The sequence below is a fragment of the Mastigoproctus giganteus genome, chromosome 10, assembly GCF_048544385.1.
Source record: "Mastigoproctus giganteus isolate SK-2022 chromosome 10, ASM4854438v1, whole genome shotgun sequence".
Taxonomy (NCBI): domain Eukaryota; kingdom Metazoa; phylum Arthropoda; class Arachnida; order Uropygi; family Thelyphonidae; genus Mastigoproctus; species Mastigoproctus giganteus.
Window position 1 is genome coordinate 70,447,791 of NC_143584.1, and position 22,721 is coordinate 70,470,511.

At 40.3% G+C, this 22,721-nt stretch overlaps 1 protein-coding gene across 1 annotated transcript in view; it reads left to right on the top strand.

The window, feature by feature from the left end:
* Positions 1 to 22,721, top strand: part of kis (chromodomain helicase DNA binding protein kismet) — a 1,089,809-nt gene that overhangs the window by 616,458 nt on the left and 450,630 nt on the right. Inside the window, 1 exon segment of the mRNA XM_090383876.1 lies at positions 2,032 to 2,156. Coding sequence (XP_090240002.1) covers positions 2,032 to 2,156 — 125 coding nt within the window.

The window sequence follows — 22,721 nt, forward strand, 5'->3', positions numbered from 1 at the left end:
CAACTGGATGCATTTCCTTTGATTTTGTGTTTCTTAATTAACAGCATAACCCGTCCTCCTTTCCTATTCTGTCCATCCTTTCTGTACACATGGTGTTCCCTAAATTTCAATTGTGCATTTCTAATATCAACCCCGGGGGCTCACATCTGGTGAGTATGGGCTTGGCACACCCAGGGTCCTGAGCTGGATATCATCATTCTTCTCTTTCTTGGTGATCCCCTTCTACTTTTGTCTCTCTCTCTCTCTCTCTCTCTCTCTCTCTCTCTCTCTCTCTCTCTCTCTCTCTCTCAGGGTAACTCGGGAGCTTTTTTTTTTTTTCCTGGTGCAGCATAAGCCTCAGGCTTTCTTGCATCGTATGGCTATTAATAATAATAATAATAATCTGTGTGACACCACATCTCTAATATCTCTACAATATCCACCTTTGATGTTTTGACCAGCACTCCAAATTCATCAAATTTATTTACTATACTTCTAGCATTGGTGTACATGCAAGTATACATGCGCCTGTTCTTATTCTTAGTTACCCTAACACATCCCACATATTTATTTGTTTCATGATGACTGCCATCAGTCCCAAAAACCCCCAGCAACCCATGCTGCTTCTCATTCTAATAGAAGTAGTGCAAGAATCATCTCTCTCTCTCTCTCTCTCTCTCTCTCTCTCTCTCTCTCTCTCTCTCTGACACTACTTTTAAGCTTTTAGTCTGTGAATCCCCCCCCCAAGCTAGCAGCTTTCTGACCCATCTAACACTGCTTCAATAGCATCATCAAACACTCTTGCACCCTTTCTATTTAAGTGTATCCCCATCCCTGTAGAAGCAATATTTCCTGCTAACAAGCACAGACCACGCTTGAAAGCCCATGGAAAGTTTGAGGAGGGGCAGCTTCAACACAAAACTTCGGCCTTCTCCTTCAGGGATATTACATGCTTCAGGTGGTCCTGGAATGACTTTCCCAGTATTAATCGTGTATTGGTCAAAGCAGCCGCTTCATTACCAGTATACTCAAACAGTTTTCCAATAAGGTATTGTTTTTATTGAAGAAGTCATTTACTGTTGAGAATATAGCTTTTCCAGTACATCTTTATTTTAGTGGCTCACAAAAAAGTAGTGCTTCATGTATTTCTTTACTAAAACAGAATCTTCCAAATACCAAAACTTGAGACATATTAGAAAACATCTGTACTTTCATTCAACTCTTATTGTAAATTTCCCACTTAATTTTGTTTCTTTAAAGCTTCAACAGTGCCTTCTATATGTCTTCCAACACTGTTTTCTGACAAACTAATGGATTTTAATTTGTCAGCATATTGTTTTCTATGTATTATTTTTAACCCATTTTTACTGTTGCAGGAAGAACAAGTGTCTTCCAATGGTGTATTTGACTTTTTGTCTTTCACTATTAATTATCAAACTTCAAGAGGACCTTCTAAACATTTATCATTAAGTTTGGTGAAAATTTGTAAAGTACTGGATTTGAGTATTGCATAACTAAACATTGTTGAAAAAAGTGTACACTCTTTTTCTGCAGCTTCTAGATGCTTAGTTTTTAAATGTCTTGCTAAACATGATTGTCATACTAACGTTAGCTAATGTCTCAATACACAATACACATTTATATAGTTCGTGGTTAATGATAATGGATGTAAATTGAAACTGCAAATAGTTTTCTTGATAATTTCGAATTTTTTGGAAATCTGTTATTAGAGTATTGTTTCAAAACCCCTGCCAGTTTCTTCATTATGTACTGATACGAAGAAAAGGCAAACAAAGAATAGTTCCCTGACATGAAACCTAGCAGATCCATATATTATCCACTCTTTCTTAACCAATTTTCTCTCCTCCTGGGTGCATTCTCCTTTAAAACTCGGTAGGAAATTTGCCCACCTGCTTGATATCACAACTTGCAAATTGAGAAATTCCTTTAAAATCATTATTAAAGAATTACTTTTTCTTCCCCTTGTATATTTTATCTCTGTATTTCAACATTATATATAATATATTTGTAGTATTTTGTTTTAATTTTTAGCCACCGAATTAGGATTGTTGCCATTCCCATCAGTTTCTGACTTAAATACTCGTTTGCGCAGAATAATAACTGCTTATCAGCGAAGTCACAAGAAACAAGAACTGAAATTAGCACAGCGAGCAAGAGTAAGCATATTTCACTGTAATATAATTACATTGTTTTTTTTTTTTTTTAATTTAATTATATCTGTGATGCATGTTTTGTAGTTTTAAAGTAAATTTTACCATATAATGTATAGTAAAATATTGTTTAATCTTAGGATTGTACAGTTTTATGACATCCTATATCATTAAATTTTTGTATCTTAAAAATGAAACTTTTAGATTTATTACTGCATGTACAGTGTTTCAGTTTTCCATTTGTATTGGAATCCTCTTCATAATGAAGTATATCGTCTTTGGTTTCAAGTAACAAACCTGCTTTATCTTCCTCACCCTTTCTCTTTATAGGCTGTTTTGTACTTCCTTTCTGCTCTTTTTTTTTTATTTTTATCCTGTATTCATTCATTTCCATTATTAATCTTTAGATATCTTTCATATTAAGCTACATAAAGAATGATTTAATTTCTTATCTGTGTAATACTATTGAGTGGAGCTGTTAACAACTCAGTATTAGAGGTAGAGGAAATAATACAATGTCATGGTTATTTTGATTTAATGCTAAATTTATAAAAAGTAGATTATGGTTCTGATCGGTGTGAGCAGTCTTATTTAGAGACTTAAACTTTATTACTCTAAATTAATTGAGTTACACACGTGAATGGCATGTATTCAAATAGTATCTCTTTGGATTCTTTTTTTTTTTTTTTTTTTTTAATTGTTACGATTTATATAACTTAACCCATTTTTCAGCCTTTAAAAAGAAATTTCAAACATTTTTAAAATAGCAAATCCTGCTTATATAAAAAAAAAAAAAAAAAGCAGCAGCAAAATAGAACAGGTACAAACAATCCAGTTATGATATGCTATTGATCCAAATATGCCCACCCAACAAGTGAGTGTTGAATGAATTGTGGTTGATGGGTGTACAGTGAAATAAACTCTTTTGTTTGCATGGTGTCAGAGAATACTCCATTTTTATGTATTCAGTTGGCTTTGCATTACCAATGCCTATCTAATACCTTTTGCCTGTAATCCAAGAAAGGCTTCATTTATATACAAATTTCTTGGTGATCTGATTGAGGTGTTAGCATTAGCATTAGTAGAGGCATATGATGCAAGAAAGCAAGCTTATGCAGCATCAGCCAAAAAAAACAAAACCCTTCCACTTCACCCCTCTGTTCGTTCGAAATACCTGTCCAGCTGAGCCTTAAATTTATTTAGGCTATCAACTTCCACAACAAGGGATGGAAGTCTGTTCCACCAACTAACTACCCGCTGGCTAAAGGCAAATTTCCACACATTTATCCTACATCTGTCTTTCCTCAATTTGAATTTATGCCCTCTCAGGTGATTATTCTTAGCAAGAGGCAATATCCCATCAGCATTGAGCATGCTCAAACCATTCAAGGCTTTGCACACCTCTATCAGATCACCTCGCCGGTGCCTAGTCTCCAGACACTGTAATTTGCAAAACTTAAGCCTTTCTTCTTATGAGCAACCCTTCGTTGTTGCCCTTCTCTGTACTCGTTCCAGCAGCTCTACATCCTTCTTGAAATGAGGCCTCCAGACCTGTATGCAGTACTCAATGTGCTGCCTGACCATTGCCTTATACAAGGGAATAATCACCTCCCTATCCCTGCTAGAAAAATTCCTGTATATCATTGATAAGACACCATGAGCTATTCTTGCAGCCCATCTGCACTGCTCAGAGAACTTCATATCTGTCTGCACAATTACCCCAAGTCCTTTTCATTCTCTACCACTGTCAGTGTAGTACCACAGAGTTGATAAGTTGCTCTGGGGTTGCTGTTTTCCATATGTAGTACTTTACATTTGTCAATGTTAAACTTCATTTGCCACCTCTCAGCCCATTTGATCAACCTTTCCAGATCCTGTTGCAGCAGCATAGCGTCAGTAGCATCCTTAACAACCCTGCCAACCTTTGTATCGTCTGCAAACTTGGACATTAAGCTTGATATACCATCATCAATATTATTTATAAATACAGAAAACAACAATGGATGCAACATTGAACCCTGAGGGACTCCACTAATAACATTAGTCCACGATGAGCAGTGTCCATTAATTACCACTCTATCTTCTGCCACTCAACCATCCCTTTATCCATAGCAACAATTTGCCACCAATGCCAGACGGCTCCAATTTGTGCAACAGTCTTCCATATGCAACAGTATCAAAAGCCTTTCTAAGATCCAAATATATAATATCAAAGTTAGTCCCTGCATCCAATTCTTTTGTGACTACATCATAGTATCCAATCAAATCGGTCAGGCAAGACCTTCCCTTAACAAAACCATGTTGTGTCTGAGCTATAACTGAATTATTGTCAAGATGATCCTGCAGTGCTTCTTTAACCAGTGCTTCCATTAATTTTCCTGGAACAGAAGTTAAACTCACAGGTCTATAATTACTTGTTCAGCCTTTGATCCTCCTTTGTGAATTGGGGGTTACATTTGCACATCTCCAGTGTGTGGACACCTCCCCTGAGTCCAAGGATGCTCTCATAATTATGACTAACGGATTGCTTACTTCCTTTGCTACCTCCTTTAATAATAACCTGGGCTGGATAGATCTCATCCAGCCCAGGTGCCTTTCTTGTATTTATCTTCAACAATTTCTCCTCGACTTTACTCTCAATTATTACAACATCATCTAGCTCACTGCCAGTGTTTACTTCATCTATGGCATTCCCCTTCCTGAATAACTCCTCATGTGTGAATGTAGATGCAAAATATTGATTTAGTTTGTTAGCTACCTGAGCAGGATCATGAACAGTTGAACCATCGATATTAAGTGGACCAATCTGATCCATCCCCTTCCTTCTAGAATTTACATAAGTAAAGTACTCCTTGCTGTTTTTCTCTGCATCCCTTGCCAAAGATTTCTCGTAATCTGCCTTAGCCTGCCTAAACTCCTTTGTAACTTGGTTACAGATCAACTTATATCTATCACAGGCTTCTGTGTCACATGTTAATTTATATGTATCCCATGCATTTTTCTTCTCTGCTATATGTCTCATTAGTTCATCTGACATCCATTTAGGCCTGAACCTTGAACAATATTTCTTAGTCGGTATGTAAAGTCTAGTAGCTTCCAAGATAAGTTCTTTGAATGCTTCCCATTTTGAGTTTGCTGTTGGTAACATCATCAGTTGGTCCCAATGTATAGAATTTGAATACTGTCTCAGTCCATCGTAGTCGCCTTTACGAAAGCCATAACCCTTCCCTTTACCCCTGATGGTAGTTACCTCCTTGAGTAAATCCCACTTCAGCACACTGTGATCACTGCCACCTAGTGGTTCCTATAAATGCAGATTCTTAATGCATGAAGAATGCCTGATAATCAAATCAAGAGTTGCTCCCTCTAGTTGCCTCCTGAACATGCTGATTTAGAAAACAATCATCCAATAAATCCACAAAAGCCTTGCTAGTGTGTGAGTGACCAACCCACAAATTCCAGTCAATATCTGGGAAATTAAAATTCCTCAATTTAAGACTCTCTGATTTACTGGCCCACTCTATTTCCCTGTACAGTTTCATATTATACTCATCAGAGTCATTAGGCCTATAGCACACTACTACTCTCAATTTTGATCTCCCAATGCTTATGTCACACCAAACTGACTCGACACTGCACTGTCCAGCGATGTCGACTGGCTTCACATCCTTGGATTTTGTGTTTCCTAACTAAAAGCATAACCCCTCCTCCCTTTCTATCCTGTCTATCCTTTCTGTAGATGTTGTACTCCCCAAATTCCAGTTCTGCATTACTTATATCTGTGTGACACCACGTCATTGATATCCCAAAAATATCCACCTTTGATGCTTTGAGCAATACCTGAAATTCATCAAATTTATTTACCAGACTCCTAGCATTGGTGTACATGCAAGTATACATGCACCTGTTCTTTTTCTTAGCTACCCTAACACAACCCATGTGTTTACTTGTACTCCAGTGACTCTCAGCAGTCTCTGAAATATCCTGCATCTTATTTTCCAAGCTGCTGCTCATTCCAATAGAAGCAGTGCAAGAATTACTTTCACCTCTGCCAGTGGCTACTGTTAATCTATTAGTCCTTGTATCCCCCCCAATCTAGCATTTTTTCCGACCCACCTGACACTGCCTCGATAACATCAGCAAACATTCTTGCACCCTTTCTATTTAAGTGTATCCCATCTCTGTAGAAGCAGTCTCTCCTGTTAACAAGTACAGACCAGGCTGAAAAAAAATTATACGCCTTGAGCCTTGCACAATCTTTCCAGGGCCGAATTGATCGACAAGGCTCTCATCATATACTACCTCTTACCACAGACTGGAGATGTGCAATTCAAATTGAGAAAAGTTGGCTGCAGGTAGATGGGCTGAAGTTTATCTCCAGACAACAGGTAGTTGATTGTATGACAAACTGTCATCTGTTGTTGTGGAAGTAGGTAATAAGTTCAAGGAAGAACTAGACAATCCGTTGGAGGAGATGGACAAGTGATGTGAGAAGATTTTATTATTTTTTTTTTTATTGTTTTTAGCTTATGCTGGTTAAGCTTGCTTTCTTGAATTTGTCCCAACTAATAATAGTACAGCTGTATACTTTTTGGCATGGACTCCATAAAGTGTTGCGCAATATGTCTAGTAATGCCTGCACGTTGTCAGGCGGATGGTTATATCATCGAATGTCCTTTTCCAGTAGGTCAAGAACATTCCAGTTGGGTTGAGATCAGATGAGTTGAATAGCCTTGGGAGAATGGAGAATCCATTGTTGTGTTCCTAAAATGAGTTTACCCACCTTGCCAGAGTTGTCTGGATACACTGTCATCATTAAGATTGTACTAATATGATATAAGTGTAGGTATTCCTATCAAGCCTTAATCAACGGTTCAGTGAGAATGCCAGAGGGCCCAGGGCCTCTGGCATTCTCACTAGGGCAATAGTCTGTCAGCAGACTATTGCCCTAGGTCCTAACCATAACCACACTGCCACCAGCCTGCTGAACACCAACAATGCATCCCATTGCAGTATCATATGTTGCATTTTCTTCAAATGCAGATATGCCCATCAGCATGATAGATTTGGAAACAAGATTCATTAGACCATGACCACCGACAAATTTCTACATTGGCGGTCCTGTTTTCCTGATGATGTGCCCATGGAAGGCAAAATTTCATGCATCTCAAAGCAAGGATGTGTACCCATAATCAATGTTGACTGCCATAGCCTATACAAGCTGATCTCTGCCACCTTATCCATGTAGATATATAGTGTTGCTATTTCTACATTATTACTGGTGGTTAGTTGGTCCACTGAGCTGCATTGCTGCTGATTACAAAAAAAAAAAAGGTCACACAGTGTCCACCACAGGCCTCGACCACACGTACCTGTTTCGCCTATGACCTTTAGCTGGTTCGATCAATGTTGAGACAATCCAGTAGATAATACCACAGTGATTGTTGTCAAGATACTGGTACTTGCTTCTTTCCTTATTCCCGCAATGTTTCAACTTTTCTAGCTTGAAAGATCTTGGCACTGATCCGTTCTTCTCCACAGACACTCAAAAACTGATTTCCACTGGTGCATCTGACATCTTTTATCACCCGTTCCCAATTTTGAGTCATCACCATCATCACAGATTAGTTCATTCCTACCCGGAGCTGTTGCTAAAGCACAGCGAACTCTGTGTAGAAAATCATGGGTGGATTTCAATTTAAAATAAATAAATAACCACTACAGATTTAGGGCTAAAAGCATTTGCTAGTGCAACACATAATAAGCAGTTTTTACCTAAAAAGACAGGTGTTGAAAGAATGCATCACTATTTGTTTTTGTACTATGTTGGGCACCTATACATTATCAGGAGACTTTTATGGTATTGCTAGTATTCCATAATTAGCATTACTAGCTCATTTGGTTTCAAGAAAGCTACCATCGAAATCTGGCAGGTTTCTGATGTACTTCAACTGGAAAAAAATTTGGAGGTGGGATTCTAATTGCTGAGGAACCTAGTGTCAATCAGATAGGAAATTCTTGGATTGTTTCCCCAGAATCAGACATCTTCTCTCTTATGATCTATTGGATAGAATTCGTGCACATTTAGATGCGGGTTAGTGTGTTCACCACCCAGGTGTGAACAAACGTAAGCAGGGGTTGAGGTGTGGCGCCCACACCACATGGAGGAATGCCGCCCCTCTATGTTACCAGGCAGTACTAGGTGGTAGATGACTCTCATCAACCGGTGCAATACCACAACTTCGCTTATTGGAGGCTTGACGTGGTGGAACCCATGTTTAGTCTCTAGAGCTAAGTTCTGGTCAACCCTCCCTATCTCTTCCATCATGCAGTATGATTGATGACTTTTGAGGCAAGATCGTGGCAAGATCCAATATTCCTTACATTTCGAGGGTACAGCTCTAAAACGGTGTTCGCAGGCCGGAGGCTAATTAGTACATCGGACCGAACTTATTGGTAAACTCTCTAATCTAATCCAATAACTCTCTAATCTAATCTTGCTACCTCTACTCTGCCAGATAGTGATTGGAGGGAGTCCGAGTAGTCTGTATGTGGGGAGCATTGTCGAGGCCACGTTATGTCAATTATCTGGGTATATTCTTACTGTGTGTACGACATATCCAAAAATTTCATTATGTCATACAGCATTTCCTACCCACTTTTCCGTCTTGGCGCATTATAGCCTCAGTAGCTAATGCGCCAATAAAATCAAAACCAACCAACCAACCCACTTTTCCTTACTATGAATACACCATGAATTGTAAAACTAATAGAGCAATCTTATCTGCGAAAAGATCTAAACCTCCCAAGCACTTCTTAATTCATTTCACAAATATACGTGGTCTCAATTCTTATCTCAACGATATCCATTTCCACTTGCAGTCTGCCAAACCCCATGTACTTTTTTCTGACAGAATTTAAGTTATCAGTTGATTCAACTACTGCTCATCTCAGATGCCCAAATTATTTGCTGTATGATTCCTTTCGCCTCAAAGGTGGTACTTTTGTATATGCCTGTTCTAATATTCCCTGTCAGAGACTTGGCAATTTGAAATCTCCTCTCTTTGATCTTCTCTGGCTTAAAATCTCTCTACCTCATTGTGTCCAATTTATCTGCTGTCTATACCGTTCTAACAACTCTACTAATCACTTGGAGCTCTTTGACTTCCTCTCTTTGCAACTTGACTTTCTCCAGTCCAACTTTCCTAACAGTGAGGTAATTTTCCTTGGTGATTTTAATGTTCACAACTCCAGCTGGCTTCCGTTTTCTAGTCACACCGACCCAGCTGGTCGAGATGCTGAGGCTTTTGCAATTACTAATGACGTTGCACAGATTGTTGATTTACCTACAAGAATACCGGACAATCCTAATCATACAGCCAACATGCTTGATCTTTTTCTCACAAACAACCCTAAGTACATGGTTGAAGTGAGAGGTCCTTTAGGCACTTCAGATCACAACTTGGTGATTGTCTCTTCTCCAATGGTGCCTTTATCTCATGGCTATTCCCAACCTCGAGTTGTTTAGCATTACAAGAATGCAAAATGGGATGACCTGCGAGATTTCTTTTCTTCTTTTCCTTGGTTGGATTACTGTTTCAAAACCTCTGATGTCAACATTTGCTCAGATCGGGTCAGTGAAATTATTCTTGCAGAAATGGAATCCTTTATCCCACAATCCACTTTAAAATATCGTTCTTTTTATAAACCTTGGTTTTCCAATTAATGTGCTAACACTGTTCAAGAGAAGAATGTTGCATATCGTAATTGGCTTGTTTCTAATTCTTCAGTTTCATTTTCTGCCTACACCAAAGCTCGCAACAATTGTAAAGCAGTTATTAATCAGTCCAAACTAGAGTTTGAGCAGGCTATGAGTAGAAAACGTGCTTCTTGCCCTAATGATAGCCGAGTATTCTGGTCTCTTGCCAAAGCTATTGGCCGTAACTATTGCCCATCTCTGCTCCCACCTCTGTCCAAACCAGATGGTTCTGTTGTCACTTCAGCCAAGAATAAAGCTGATCTGCTAGCATCCCATTTTTCTTCTTGATAAAACAAGTATTAATGATCTTGATAAAACACCTCCCACCATTCCCAACACGCTCCATTCAATGCCTCCGTCAAAAGGGTCAGAAGGATTTTGATGAATCTTGATGCTAAGAAAGCTCCAGGCCCTGATGGTATTTCTCCACTTGTTCTGAAAACCTGCGCTCCTGAACTTACTCCTATTCTTATTCCAAAGGTGTTTTTCCTTCTTGGAAATTTGCTCATATCCAGCCATTTCTTAAAAAAGAGTGACAAATCCCTCCCATCCAATTATCGTCCCATTGCAATTACTTCTACTCTTTCTAAAGTAATGGAGAAATCAATTAACTGCCAACTATTAAACTACCTAGAAACCTTCCATCTGATCAATGATCAACAGTATGGATTTTGTCAGTGTCGTTCCACTGGTGATATTCTGACTTATGTTACCCATTTATGGACTAATTCAATGGAAAGGTTCGGTGAAACACAAATAGTTGCTCTTGACATCTCAAAGGCTTTCGATCGTGTTTGGCGATCGAAAGGTCTTCTAAACAAGCTTTCATTGAATTACTAAAAACCAACTGTTTTTAGTAATTGATTATCCAGTTTTCTCTCTGATCGCTCACTGAGGGTAATGGTAGATGGTTCACTGTCTTCTAACTTCTCCACTAATGCCGGTGTCCCCCAAGGTTCAGTTCTTTCCCCCACTCTTTTCCTCTTGTATGTTAATGACCTTCTTCCATTGACTGGAAATCCTATCCATAGTTTTGCCGATGACAGCACATTGTATTCTACTTTCCATTTTTAGAAACCTTGCCCTGCTCAATCAGCTTCAACTTCTCGAAAATCTGCTACCAATTCCATAAATGCCGATCTTCAGGTAATTCTCCAGTGGGGCAAAGACAACTTAGTTGATTTCAACCCTTCTAAAACTCAGTCTTGTCTTATATGTCGCAAAAAGGATTCTTCTGCTCCTATTCTTATCTTTGATACTCCGATTTCTAGGCAAAATGATATATCTCTTTTGGGAATATCCCTGACTTGTAATCTCTCTTGGCACAAGCACATTACAAATATTGCTTCCTCTGCATCTAAAAAACTTGGTTTTCTCTTTCGCTCTCGGCGTTACTTTTCTTCCAAACAGCTGCTCACTCTGTATAAATCGCGAATCTGCCCTGCCATAGAATATTGTTCCCACATCTGGGGTGGTGTACCCAAACCTCTCTCAGGCTTCTTGATTCCATTCAGAAAGGGCAGTTAGGTTAATTAATGATTCATTTCTAACAGAGTCTCTCCACTCGCTGTCTCATAGACGTACTGTTTCTGCTGCATGCCTCTTCTACAGATACTTCAATGGGCACTGTTCTTCTGCATTGGCTTCTATAATTCCCGTTCTCTCTTTCAAAACAGTCCAAACACGTTCCGTCACCAGCCAATATCCATTTACTGTCCAACTTCAAACTCACAGAACCAACTTTTCATCTTCCTCGTTTATTCATTCAACTGCCGTTTTCTGAAACAACCTTCCTTCATATGTATTTCCTGAAAATTACAATCTACAGAAGTTCAAGTCCAATGTCACAAATATCTTCTTTCGTCTTCCCAACCTCCAACCCAAGCACAGTACTAAGTACTATAGGGTCTAATACCTCTCGTGTTTGGGGTTTACATAAAAAAAAAAAGACTTGTAAGTTACATGGAATTACAGATGCCAGTTCAGAAGCATAATGTCCGTAAAAATATCCTATGAAAAAGGAATTAGTAGAAGCTGAGCTGAACAGAAACTGTGACAGAAAGATGGATATTAATTAACCTAACAACCCTTTCTGGGTAAAGTCTAAGGTCTTTTACAGTTTAGGTGGTGCCACTGCACAAGATATCAGGAGCAAAATCCCTAATTTTAGTCCCCCCCCCCCCCATACTCACCACCAAAATTTGAGTATTGTTGAAGATGAGCTTAGACCAGAAGAATTTTTCTGTGAGAAATTACACAAGAGTTGGTTTGAGATTTAAATTAACCAGTTTTTCTTTTTACACACTAGAACATTACCAGTAGATTAGAATTTCCAAGTGGCCTGGCAAATTACCAGTGGCCTGTAATGGAGCACTTGCATGTGCTTTAAGTGGTGCAAAGGACCATGAAATAACGTCACATTCAGGTAAGAAACCGGCCATTATCTGCCAAGGAGAGCACTCTGCAAATTCTCATGCATACCAGGGGTGGATGGGAAAGAGGGAAATGCAGAGATTTAAGGCAAAGCTGAACATATTATTCTTGGAGGCAAGAAAGCAGCGAAGCCACTAAATTTAATAAAGTAAATAATTTTACACTCAGAAGGTAGCAGGGAGATGTTTCGTTAGTTTGAGTACATTAGTACTCGAACAGTCATTTCAATGACTGTTTGAGTACTAATGTCCCACCTAAAGGGTCACTTACTCACATCACACGATACTTACTAAGCTCGCAAAGACACACAGAAGCTCCAATCAGCTACCATTTCCATATCTGTACTCCTAATGCTCCACTGATTACAAATCAAGGGACAGTGATAAGTCAAAAAAACTTTTAAGTACCACCGAAATCATAAGAAAAAATGAACTTTGAAGTGAAGGAGGTGCTAGATGATTCAGTCTTGGAAATCTTTGTGTAGAAAGAAATGGATTCAGGACAGTGTCTTAACTTCCCCAAAAAGGATAAATCCATCTGAGAGAAAGCAACCCTCTGCACTTTTGGAAGCCGAATGATGGGTCCACCAAGCCCAAAGAATAGCTAAATTATTATACTGTTGTGGATTCCAGCAAAATATTGATGACATAAAAGCCCTCCTGCAAAAGTATGAACTTGTTTGGTTTTTACTCACAGGAGACATACTTGAAAGCAAATGTGGGCAACCAGACATCATTTCAAACTGTACCGCTTACCACCAGCCTAGAAGCAGCAGCAATCCACCTTGTCAGCGCCGGATTTCCCATTAGGCACACTGTCTAGGGCCTACGAAGGAAATCAGAAAAAAAAAACAAACAGTTCACTCTTTTAGCTGTGACTAACAAAAAACGAGCTGAGAAAACGTGTGGAATCGACTCTAGGAGCTTCAATTCAATATGCATACACTATCTAGCGACTTTTCACGAAACTAGAAGAGGAATAGAAGTAATGGTTGCTCTGTCAGTTGAGGTGGTTTATCATTTATTATAGTTGAAACTTGAGTCGCGTTAATCGACATGATTAAAATGTTAAAATGTATAGAATACATTTTAGAATAACCCCCCCCCCTTTAGCACATTTCGGAATAAAAGTGCTTAGGGCCTACAAACACCGAAATCCAGCCCTGCTCCTTGTGGTAGAGTTTTTAATACCAATTGCTCCATATATTTGCCACCAGGGGCTGACAGATCTCAGTGATCGTATTTTGCTGTTGCCTTTCCCCACCTTACTTCTCAGCAATTTCATTGGACATAATACCCTGCGGGGGCTGGGATGTATCAATGGGATGTAACATTTATGGAAGGGATGTACAAAGAGTTCGCTAGCCATGATCTCTCCCTGTCTCTTCTAAATGCTAGAACCAACACCTTCTTTCACATTCCTACCTATATGCTTTCTGCCATTTATTTTTCTCTTCTTCTATCCTGCTTTCATTTACTTGTGGAGTAGAACTAGTATGGCAGTGATCAAACCTGTGATAAGCCTCCCCCCACTTAGTAGGAAACCTTGTCTTCCTTTTCATTTACCACAGTGGAAGATTGATCACTGTTCAGAATGTATTTCAACATCTGACTGAGCCAGCCAGTACAGCCAGTCAGGGTCTATGCAGTTACGTACATCACAGAAGATATTGTTCTTGCAGATGCAACTGCCATTTCAAAACATCTACTTATTTTCCACTACTTCCCAATCCATGGTGGAATGCAAAATGCAGAGCAGCAACAAAGGTTGCTGGGCATTCCAAAATTGTTACCACAGCTAATTCCATCATCTTCAAACTTCCACGAGACATAGCATGCTACATTTGCCATCAGAGTCGAAAGGAATCGTGGATCTGGTTCACATAATTTATTGCCCAACAAACTAGCACTTGGGTGATCTGGGATAAAATCCAGAAAGTATCATCTCACCTTTCATCAATCCCAGAGTATACTGGAGGCTCTGTTGCAGAACCAAGTGCTCTAGTCAATGCTCTTGAGGAAACATTTTGTAAAATCTCTGTAATATCATCTTATTCCCCAGAGTTCCTGGTCCTGAAACAGAAGAATGAAAAAGAGGCTCTTAGTTTCACATCAAATGGTCTTTATCCTTTCAATTGGCTGTTTGCTATACAAGAGCTAAAAATAACTTTGTCATACTAAGGTAAGTGCTGTTGGACACATGACATCCATTATGAAATAATTAAGTATCTTTCACCAAATTCTATCGATGAACTGTTCTTTCTGTTTGACAGAATTCTTCTAGAACAGTTTCCAGACACCTGACACAAAGCAACCATTTTTGCTTTTGCTAAACCAGAAAGGATCTTAAAACCGTATCAGCTATTCATCTCTTGCTCTAACTATGTGTTTGTGCAAAATCCTGGAAAAAATGGCCAATGCTTGTCATATATCGTATTCAGAATCAAATGATATCCTCTCCAGCATGCAGTGCAGCTTATGAAGAAACAAATCCACTCTGGACCAGCTAATTAGTCTGGAAACATCCACCAAGGATGCAGGCTCTTGGTGTTTTTATTTTTATTTCTACGCAAGGTTGGTGCAAAACACTAAGAACTACAGTATCCACCAAGGATCCTAAATTTACAACGTGTCTGTGTTCTTTGATATGGAAAAAGCATATGAAACAACATGGAGATTTTACATTTTAAAAGACTTATATAGCTTCAGTCACAGAGGTCATCTTCTCCCTGTCAATCACTCTTTCCAAGTTCATGTAGGATCTACTCTCTCATCCCTTTTGCCAAGAGAAGAATACTGCAAGAATCAGTTTTAAGTTTAATGCGTTTAGCCATCAAGGTAAATTCCATCACAGAACAATTTTCTACCTATGTGAATTCCTCTATGTTTGATGGTCCCCTGCTATGTTGATGACCTTAGCATATTTTCTCAGTTGTGCAACATGAGGGTTAATGAAAGACTACTGCAACAAGGCATTAATCATCTTATGGATTCAGGTTCTTGCAGGAAAAGACGTTTTGTATCCATATTTGTCATAAGTGTAATCTTCATCCCGAACCTCATTTGAGGCTTGGACAAAATGCTCTTTCAGTAGTACGAGACACAAAATTCTTGGGACTCGCATTTGATAAAAAATTCATTTTTCTTGATCATATCTGCCAATTCCATATAGAGTGCATGAGAGACGAATATTCTCCCGCTCTTTCCTCTATTTCCTTATTCACCCTACTTTGCATCTACCATGCATTATTGCAATCTAAACTAGATTATGGACCTTCTGTACTTGTTCTTCCCCTACTGAAATCTGCCACCCACGATTTCACTGTGCTGTATGCATCATCCAGAAACAGTATACCCTAGCCTTCTTATAGACCCCATCCATGAGCAGGCTATCTATGTTTCTACTTTTTTGAATATCTTCTTTCCAGAGCTTACGCATGGAAGCAAATGAACCACTGTTATTGGTTTGACATAAACAGTTGTCTTTGATGTCCCTATGTGGACATATGTTTTTTGTGCTGCAATGGGAAAAATTTTACAATGCATTGATGTCAGACTGTCAGTTGTTCTTTTCCAAGCACTACTCTTGAGATTTTTGTTATGGTAGATAAGGTTGCCCGAGCACCAGAGTAAACCCTTCAACCTTGACATGCTCACATTCCAGCATGCAACTTTACCATTAAGAACTTGGCAGGGTTGTTAATGACAGTATTAGCAGTGTGCTACTGCAGCAGGATCTAGATAATTTGGGCAGATGGGCTAAGAAGTGGCAACTGAAGTTTAACCTTGACAAATGCAAAGTATTGCATATGGGTAGAAGTAACCCGAGAGAAAAGTACCAACTGCGTGGTAGGTGGTAGAAATGAAAAGTCTGATATTCTATTGTGTGCCTACCTGCAGCTCTATTCAGCACAATCTTACCCCTTGACTTGGGCACCTGTACGTAGTGAGGGAACTTTCCCAGTGATGCTGCTGGTTTTCCAGATTAGCATCACTGGTATCTAACACCCATACCTTGGTTCCAGGGTTACATCATTGGAATCTTGCGTGTACAGCCGTGTGCCGCGACCCATGGAATTTGGAAAGGGGGATCGTAGTGGTTGAGGGGCCCAGCCTTAATACACCACTTTGGCCCCTGCTTCGACAACATGGGTGGTCCCATACCGGCCCGGCTGGGATCAATCAGCGGGTGGTTCTTACTGTTAGGGTCAACAGCGTTCCAATAAGTCTCCCTCCCTTTGGTCCTGGGATGGGATCAAGGCTTATTGGAAACGTGGGTATGGTGCTCCTAAGCGAACTTGGCATCCCATTCGTGTACGCAGTACCTGTTAGTTCACGAGTGGGCGTCCCCTCATAGGGCTCCTTGGTGGGTGAGGTACTTAGGGCATCTGAAATTTTTATCTTACTCATGTGAGTAATTTACTTCCTATTTTATCTCGGGGTCCCTAACAAGGCCCCTACCTAATTGAGATGATGACGCAGAAAACACCTCTGTAAAAAGAGCCAGAACTGAGTATACACCACCATCAGTGACACCGCTCTTCCTCATTCTCCATTTGACCGGAGAGCAGTCAATTGGGAAGATGTCGTCCTTCTCTATCCAGAAAGGATTAGAAGGGTTGGCAGGATCACCCAAATCTGTAAAACGACTGCGTTTTGGCGACCTTTTGGTCAAAGCTATAAATATAAAACAAGCGGAAAAAATCCTGAAAGTCACATCAATAGGGGGAATAGCTATCACCATAACCCCCCCCCCCCCACACACACACACAAAACTTTGAACTCTTTACGAGGTGTCATTTCAGAGTGGGACCTTCATGTCTCTGAAGAAGAGATCTGTTCTGAATTGAAAGAACAAGGAGTGATGGGTGTCAAAAGGATATCAATGCGAAAGGATGGGAATCTTGTCCCTACCTGAGTTCTCGTCCTAACATTTAACACCCTACGGCCTCCAAGTTCCATCTAGGCAGGGTACTTGAACTGCCCAGTGAGGATTTATATTCCAAACACACAGAGGTGTTTCAAATGCCAAAAATACGGCCACTCACAAACTGCTTGTCGCAGTAACCCTACCTGTGCTCGATGTGGTGCGAAAGACCACGAGAGCAAGGAATGTTCCAAACCGATCTGCACAAATTGCCAACAAGAACATCCTGCCTACTCCAGAGCATGCCAGCGGTGGAAGGATGAAAAAGAAATCCAAAAACTGTAAACAGAGCTGAATATCTCCTACCCAGAGGCTAGAAAACGCATACAACCAATGAATAGCGGGAAACCTTCATATGCTCAGAAGGTTTCTGCAAAGTGCACTATCGGTACACAAACAGAGATGACTGTACCACCAAGAGAGTCATTCACACCGATTGCCCACTATTTATTGAGTTCACAAAAGCCCACCAAAAAAACGCAGTCAGCTGCCACTCCTATATCCGTACCTCCTAATGCTCCACCACTACCAAAACTAAGTGATAAAGAGCCAACAGTTGTTGTTGTTTGGTTTTTAGGAGCATGAGCAACTAAGGCCATATTGCTCCGGGATATACGGTGGTCATTCCCCGACCTTTCCGCATCCTCCGTATTTGGTGGTGACGGGCTCGAACCCCTGTCTAATCAAGAAATGTGTGCTACGCACTGCTGCTTCTTCCCACCTGGCTACAGAGGCGGCAGAGCCAACAGTAATAACAGAAACAATGAATGTCCATGACAAGGAGATACCGGATGAATCAATCTTGGAACTCTTTGCGGAGGAAGAAATGGACACGGGACAGCGTCCATTCTTCCCCAAAAAAGATAAATCCAAGATTGACAAAAGTAAGCCCTCAGCATCTCAGAAGCCACCTGATGCACCCACCAAGCCAAAATAATGACTAAATTCCTACAATGGAATTGTTGTGGATTCTGGCGAAAAACTGATGACATCAAGGCCCTCCTGCAAAAGCATGAGCCAGTTTGCTTTTGCTTGCAGGAGACTTATCTAAAGGCAAATGATGATCCCACCATGCATAACATCACATTTTTTCGTAAGGATAGATTGCGGATGGTCCTGCTTATGAAGCAGTGGCTATCCTTGTGGGCAACCAGACCCCAGTTCAGCCCTTGCTGGTTACAACCAGCATAGAGGCTGTTGTAATTCGTCTTACAGTGGGATTTTTATTAACCGTGTGCTCTATTTGCCAGCTGGGACTGACATCTCCCAGGAAGACCTTGATGATCGTGTAATGCGGTTGCCTCCCCTTTCTTACTTCTCGGGGATTTTAATGGACATAACACCCTGTGGCGTAGTGCTAGCATCAATGGAAGGGGACAAGTCATAGAGCGTATGCTAAATGAAAATGACCTTTCCCTTCTAAATATTGGAACAAACACTTTCTTCCACATGCCTAACCGTATACGTTTTCTGCTATTGATCTCTCTATCTCCTCCCCTTCTCTACTCCCTTCACTGACTTGGAAAGCGGAGGAGAACCCATACGGAAGTGATCACTTCCCTGTGATAACCTCGTTACACAGTGAGAGACCGTGTCTTCCTTTTAGGTTACCACGGTGGAAGACTGATCAGGCTGACTGGAGTGCCTTCCAACATCAGGCAAATTTTGACCTCAGTTCCATCAGTCATGAGCCTATCAATGATGCAGTGACATACATCACAGAAATTATTGTCCAGGCAGCTGTGAATGCCGTCACAAAAACATCTGCATGGTTTCCACCATTTCCCAAACCATGGTGGAATTCACAATGCACAGCATCAAAAAAGTAGGCTCACAATAAAGTTTGGGGGATATTCCGCCGACATCCTACCATGACCAACCTTATAGCCTTTAAACATGCACGAGCCAAAGCACACTACATCTGGGGTATATTCCGCCGATATCCTACTGTGACCAACTTTATAGCCTTTAAACGAGCACGAGCCAAAGCACGCTACATCTGGGGGATATTCCGCCGATATCCTACCATGACCAACCTTATAGCCTTTAAACGCGAACGAGTCAAAGCATGCTACATCTATCATCAGAGTCAAAAGGAATCATGGATCCGTTTTACCTCATCAGTTACTCAGTCCACTAGTACTAAGTTGGTCTGGCATAAAATCCGGAAAATGAAGGGAAAATATATATCCCACGCTTCTTCAATCCTAGGTTATAATGGATGCACTATTGCAGATCCAACTGCAATAGCCAATTCTCTTGGGGAAACATTCTCTAACATCTCTGTGACATCTTCGTATTCCCCAGATTTCTTGGTCCTGAAACATAAAATCGAAAAACAGGCACTTAATTTTAAGTCTAAGAACGTCTATCCCTTGAATGGGTCATTCACTATACAGGAACTGAAAAGAGCTCTCATTCTGTCCAAGGCAACTGCTGTTGGACCTGATAGCATCCATTATGAATTCATTAAGCATCTTTCACCAAAATCTATGGATCATCTGCTCTTTCTATATAACAGAATCTTTATTAAAGGGCAGTTTCCGGATTCTTGCCTTTGCTAAGCCAGGAAATGATCCAAAAGTCACTACTAATTATCGTCCTATTGCTCTGAATAGCTGTCTGTGCAAAATCCTGGAGAGAATTGTTAATTTTCGTTTAATATTGTACTTAGAATCAAATGACCTTCTCTCCAACATCCAGTGCAGCTTCCGAAAGAACCGGTCCACTGTGGACCATCTTATTAGACTGGAAACATCCAAATCGGATGCTTTCCTAAAACATGAACATTTGTTGTCTGTATTCTTTGACAAGGAGAAAGCGTATGACACAACTTGGAGATTTGGCATCTTAAAAGATTTGCATAGCCTTGGTCTTTAAAGAGGACATCGCCCTATTTTTATTAAAAACTTTTTAGCCAATCGATCTTTCCAAGTTCGTGTGGGATCCTCACTCTCTCATTCCTTCAGCCAAGAGGAGCGAGTACCACAAGGATCAGTATTAAGTGTCACGCTTTTCGCCATCAAAGTAAATTCCATCACAGAACAACTTCCTCCAACTGTAAAGAGTGCCCTCTATGTTGATGACTTTAGCATATTTTGTCAGTCATGCAACATGAGGGTTATTGAAAGACAACTGCAAAAAGCCATTGATTGCCTAAATTCGTGGGCACTGTCTAATGGATTCAGATTCTCCGCACAGAAGACTGTTTGCGTACACTTTTGTCGTAAGCATAATCTTCAACCTGAACCTGAATTAAGGCTTGGACAAAATACTGTTCCAGTAGCGGCGGACACAAAATTCTTGGGACTCGTATTTGATAAAAAGCTGACCTTTCTGGCTCACATCCATCAACTCCATACAGATTGCACGAGGCTTGAATGTTCTCCGTTCTCTCTCCTCTAAATCTTGAGGCGGACCGAGGCACCCTTCTACGGCTTTACCTTGCGCTTGTACGATCCAGACTAGATTACGGGTCCATGGTATACAATTCGGCCAGAGACAGTGTACTTCGATGGCTGGATCCTGTCCATCATCAGGCTCTCCGCATCGCTATTGGAACATATCGAACATCTCCTGTTCAGTGCTTATACGTCGAAGCAAACAACCGTTATTGCTCCAACACAAGCAGTTGTCTCTAAAGTATGCTTTAAAACTGAAATCCCTGCAAGACCATTAGACAAATGGCCTACGTGGCCATTCGTTTTTGAGCCTATAGTACTTAGTACCATGTTTGGGTTGGAAGTTGAGAAGAAGAAAGAAGATATTTGTTGACATTGGACTTGAACTTCGGTAGACTGTAATTTTCAGGAAATACATATGAAGGAAGGTTGTTCTAGAAAACTGTAGTTGAATGAATAAACGAGGAAGATGAAAAGTTGGTTCTGTGAGTTTCAAATTGGACGGTAAATGAGTGTTGGCTGGTGGCGGCACGTGTTCGGACTGTTTTGAAAGAGAGAGTGGGAATTATAGAAGCCAATTCAGAAGAACAGTGCCCATGGAAGTATCTATAGAAAAGGCATGCAGCAGAAACAGTATGTCTATGAGACAGAGAGTGGACAGACTGTTAGAGAGGAGTCATTAATTAACTTAACTGCCCTCTTCTGAATGGAATCAAGAACCCTGAGAAAGGTTTTGGGGGCATCACCACAGATGTGGGAACAATATTCTATGGCAGGGCGGATTTGCGATTTGTACAGAGTGAGCAGCTGTTTGGAGGAAAAGTAACGCCAAGAGCGAAAGAGAAAACCAAGTTTTTTAGATTCAGAAAAAGCAATATTTGTAATGTGCTTGTTCCAAGAGAGATTAGAAGTCAGGGTAATACCCAAAAGAGATATATCATTTTGCCTAGAAATTGGAGTGTCACTAAAGATAAGCATAGGAGCAGAAGAATCCTTTTTGCGATATATAAGATAAGACTGAGTTTTAGAAGGGTTGTAATCAAATAAATTGTCTTTTCCCCACTGAAAATCGGCATTTAAGGAATTGGTAGCAGTTTTTCAAGAAGTTGAAGCTGATTGAGCAGGACAAGATTTCTCAAAATGGAAAGTGGAATGCAATGTGGTATAATCGGCAAAACTATGGATAGGATTTCCAGTCAATGGAAGAAGGTAATTAATATACAAAAGGAAAAGAGTGGGAGAAAGAACTGAACCTTGGGGGGCACCGGCATTAGTGGAGAAGTTAGAAGACAGAGAGCCATTTACCATCACGCTCAGTGAGCTATCAGAGAGAAAACTGGATAACCAATTACTAAAAACAGTTGGCAAACCATAAGATGGAAGCTTGTTTAGAAGACCTTTATGCCAAACACGATCAAAAGCCTTTGAGATGTCAAGAGCAACTACTTGTGTTTCACCGAACTTTTCCATTGAATTAGTCCATAAATGGGTAACATAAGCCAGAATATCACCAGTGGATCGACACTGATGGAATCCGTACTGGTGATCGTTGAGCAAACGGAAGGTTTAAGAGTTGGCGGTTAATTGATTTCTCCATTACTTTAGAAAGAGTAGAAGTAATTGCAATGGAACGATAATTGGATGGGAGGGATTTGTCACCCTTTTAGGGAACTGACTGTATATGAGCAAATTTCCAAGCAGAAGGAAAAACACCTTTGGAATAAGAAAGTGAAAAAAGTCAGCAAAGAATAGGAGTAGGTTCAGGAGCACAGGTTTTGAGAGAGTGGAGAAATACTATCAGGACCTGCAGCTTTCTTAGCATCGAGATTCATCAAAATCCATCTGAAATCCGTTTGACGGAAGACCGCAGAAGGCATTGAATGGAGCGTTTTGGGAATGGTGGGAGGTGTTTTACCAAGATCATTATTACATGAGTTGGAAGAAAAATGAGATGCTGGCAGGTCAGTTTTATCCTTGGCTGAAGTGACAACAGAACCATCTGGTTTGGACAGAGGTGGGAGCAGAGATGGGCAAAAGTTGCGGCCAATAGCT